This window comes from Alligator sinensis, unplaced genomic scaffold (assembly GCF_000455745.1).
Source record: "Alligator sinensis unplaced genomic scaffold, ASM45574v1 scaffold177_1, whole genome shotgun sequence".
Taxonomy (NCBI): domain Eukaryota; kingdom Metazoa; phylum Chordata; order Crocodylia; family Alligatoridae; genus Alligator; species Alligator sinensis.
In genome coordinates, this window is record NW_005842269.1 from 1,656,286 (window position 1) to 1,660,081 (window position 3,796).

General features: G+C 44.4%; 1 protein-coding gene across 1 annotated transcript in view; it reads right to left on the reverse strand.

The window, feature by feature from the left end:
- PRMT8 (protein arginine methyltransferase 8) overlaps positions 1-1,374 on the reverse strand; it is a 62,226-nt gene extending 60,852 nt beyond the window's left edge. Inside the window, exon 1 of the mRNA XM_025209107.1 lies at positions 1,288-1,374. Within this exon, the coding sequence (XP_025064892.1) occupies positions 1,288-1,374 (87 nt within the window). The remainder of the gene's footprint in view (positions 1-1,287) is intronic.
- Between the last annotated feature and the right edge of the window lie 2,422 nt (positions 1,375-3,796).

A 3,796-nucleotide genomic window follows, 5' to 3' on the forward strand; every position in this document is an offset into this window, starting at 1 on the left:
GGGACAATCAAGGCAGAGTCTCAAGAATTAGATGAATGCAGGAGCTGCACGTAACTAACAGCTGCTCCTCTCCTGGTTTCCCCTGCTGCTGAATTGGGTGGAGGAGGGAGGGGAAGGGCCCACACTGACTAGCAGAGGGGCTTATAGAGCTCTCAGCAAGTGGGGCTCCCAGCAGAAGCTGTGCAGGTGGGCAGTGAGAGCTCCCTGGGCACGTGGCACAGAGCAAACGTGTTGCAGTACTGCGTCCAGTTCTGGGCTCCTCACTTAAGGAGGGATGTGGACAGCACTGAGAGGGTCCAGAGGAGGGCCACTCGCATGATCAGGGGGCAGCAGGGCAGACCCTATGAGGAGAGGCTACGGGACCTGAACCTGTTCAGCCTCCACAAGAGAAGGCTGAGAGGGGACCTGGTGGCTGTCTACAAACTTACCAGGGGGGATCAGCGGGGAATGGGATAGACCCTGTTCACCCATGCACCTCCCAGAGTAACAAGGAATAACGGCCATAAGTTGTTTGAGAGTAGGTTCAGGTTGGACATTAGAAGACACTACTTCACAGTCAGGGCAGCTAGGATCTGGAACCAACTTCCAAGGGAAGTGGTGCTTGCCCCTACCCTGGGGGTCTTTAAGAGGAGGCTTGACAATTACCTAGCTGGGGTCACATGAGCCCAGTACTCTGTGCTGCCCAGGGCAGGGGGTCGGACTTGATGATCTACTTATGTCCCTTCCGACCCTACTTCTATGAAACTATGAATCTATGAAAAGGAGGGGGCAGGGGTGCTATGGCACCACTGCTGGATCTGCCCCTGCCTGAAGGCAGGCAGCACCCTAAAGGTCAGTCCTGATAGCAACCAGGAGTAGAAAGGTGGTCAGTCCATTAGCAAACGTAGAATGCTGTGTGAAAACTACTGGTGGAAATGTTGCAAAGGATGTGTGCATTTATAACTGTCTGCATCTCTTAATTACTGGCATGACAGAAAAAGCTGAAGTGAAATTAGAAGAGGCATCAAATTCTCAAAGGACTGTGAAAGCTGTCCTATCCTTTATGGATCATCACTGTTACTTTATTTGTAGAGAAAGCATGAGCTACTTCTCCACCTGAAATATTCCAACCCTATCCTACATGTTCTCTGGCTTTAAATTTAATAATTCCCCAGCCGGGATAGAATTTGCCACAACCTTTCCTAGATATTTTTTCTGAAGTTTGTATATCATTTGTAGTTTGGTACAGCAAGAGATCAGTCACTTGTAGTGTCCCTGAATAGCATCAATTAGCCTAGTTTAGCTTACTTTGATATAAAAAATTACTTTAACCTTTCTTTCCTTGCTCATGTTTAATTTTAAATGTGTCATCTTTTGATGGTTTCTTTGGTCCATCGGTGTAGAATGAATAATAATAACTTACATTTCTGCAACACCTTTCATCCTGACAGATCCAGAAATGCTTTAATCATTGAATCACAGAGGATGATTAGCTCACCTAGTTTATCTCCTAACTAGTATGATATTGTTCCCTGTTAGTTTGGTTCAATTTGAAGTTTTGAGACCAAACTACAGCCTGATGCATATCATGTTGGTGAGATGTTTTTCATGATATATATCCAGCTTTTCATCCTTTTTAAAGTCACCTTGTTCCCCCTATTCCCCTAAATAATTCCTTTCCCCTCTGATGTTAACACCCATCAAATATTATCAGTGTTAACACATTCCAACAATGCCTTCAGTGTTTCTTCACTGAACTATAGGTATTTAAATGCATATACTTAATCTTCCCTCCTAAACCGTATTACTGGTATCAGTTCCCAAATCATTCTATACCTGCTCTTTGGACACTGCCACCTCTATTATGATAGGAGGTACTGGGACAGAACACAACATGCCATGCACAAGTGTTATGGGATCTGATATTTGATCCCACCAATCGTACCTCCTTCCCTGCCACATGATCGCAGGCTCCCCCTGTACTAGCAAGTAGCAAGCTGGGTGCCCAGAGTGCCAGTCAGCTGATTGGCACTCCCAGCCTTGAGAGCACACAGGAGCCTTGAAGGGTTTCAGTGTGCTCCTAAGGTGGGGAACACCGATCAGCTGATCAAAACTGACTGCAGGTTTAATTTAAGGCACGGTGGGAACTGGCCATGAAGTTCTTTAACACATTTATTTTTTCTCATTGCCTTGTTGCTTATTCCCTGTTTTATCATGTCATTACTGTATTTACTTGAATATAAGATGATCCCCCCCCCAAAATTAGTTACTATACATGGAAAATTTGTAAATGTGTTATAAATTGCCAGGTATAGAATCTAATTTATTGGAGGTTTGCCTTGAATTTGTCCCCCTTCTACTGCTGCAGAATAGAAAATAAATCTTGGGGGGTCAGGTGGCTGACTCCCTTGCCCTCTGCGCCCCCCCAACTTTTCCCCCCTGGAGCCCCACTCTTACTGTCAGACCCTGCTCTTCCTGAGCACATGGAAGTGAGGGGAAATCTGAAAACACAGGACACATCTACATAAAATGTTTACTGTGTAGCTACCTAATTAGCTCCACAGTCAATGTCTGTGTCTACACGTGAGTCCCTATTAGGGCACACAAAACTAACTTATAAATACAAGTACTAGCCTGCTCCAGATTTTTTGTGTGCAGCAGTGCACATGTAGATACTGCCCAGCTGGCTGGAGCATGAGGGTACTTCAGTGCAGGGGCTGCCTGCTGGCTAGCCCTGCATGAAGCACCCTTATTCCCCAGCCAGTCCTTCTACGGCATATTGAACCCAGTTGGAGCAATTCTGGGCTGCTGCTAGCCAGGGCTGCTCCGACCGGGCTCAATGTGCTGTGCACAAATAAACTCCAGAGCAATAGCTCTGGAGTTTATTTATATACATTAATTGCATGTGTAGACACGCTCACTGACTTTGAAATAAACATGCCTGTAGTAATTTAGTTTATCCATAATTGAAGCATTTTACATTTTGTGAAACCACTGCAGCTTTTAGCACAGGTACTCCTTTAGTACACATTTAAACAGCACTTTTGTACCCACTTATACGTAGTACAAATGATGCATGATATTAGTCCAAAGCCAAAAGGCTCATAATTTACCATCTAGTTCATTGCCCCAGCAGAGTCAACAGTGTTTCAGCCCCACAGCTCAGCACTTAGCTAGAAAGCAACTGCTTCTGCCAGCTGGTAGGGAGCAGGCACAGCCTTGCAGAGGGGCTGCCATTGGCGTAGGAGCAAATTACAACAAATTAAAAGGAAGGAGGACTGCCTTTGTACACACCCTTATCTAAAGCATGGTACTTTATGCATTAATGAAACAAGGCTAAGTTAACATGATTTAGCTTCCACTTACTACAAAGCAAGAGCATGTACATAGAGGTTTACCCTGGAGTAGCCCATATGCAGTAAATCCCTGCACATTACTGACTGGAATTTGTTCATTTGTCTAGAAACATAATTTTGCTTTAAATGCTGCAGTTGGGTTTTGGCAGATTCCTGTGTATCCAGACAGTGCCAAATTAATAACTTTAATCAAGTCATTGCGACAGTATTATTTCTGCAGCACTTCATTTGGCATTACTAGTGCACTAGAGGTCTTCCATTTGAAAATGATATAGGTATTGCAGCACCTGGATATAGGTGTAATCAGTTCTAGCAGTGATATTCTATCATATGTCTACAGAGAAATGGGTATGGAGAAAAAGAATAATCTTGTGATTGGGACTCAAGAGATCTCAGTTCTGTTTTCATAAACACTTTGAGAAACTTGAGTTACACGAGCTAAGTTCTCCAAGTCTCACGGC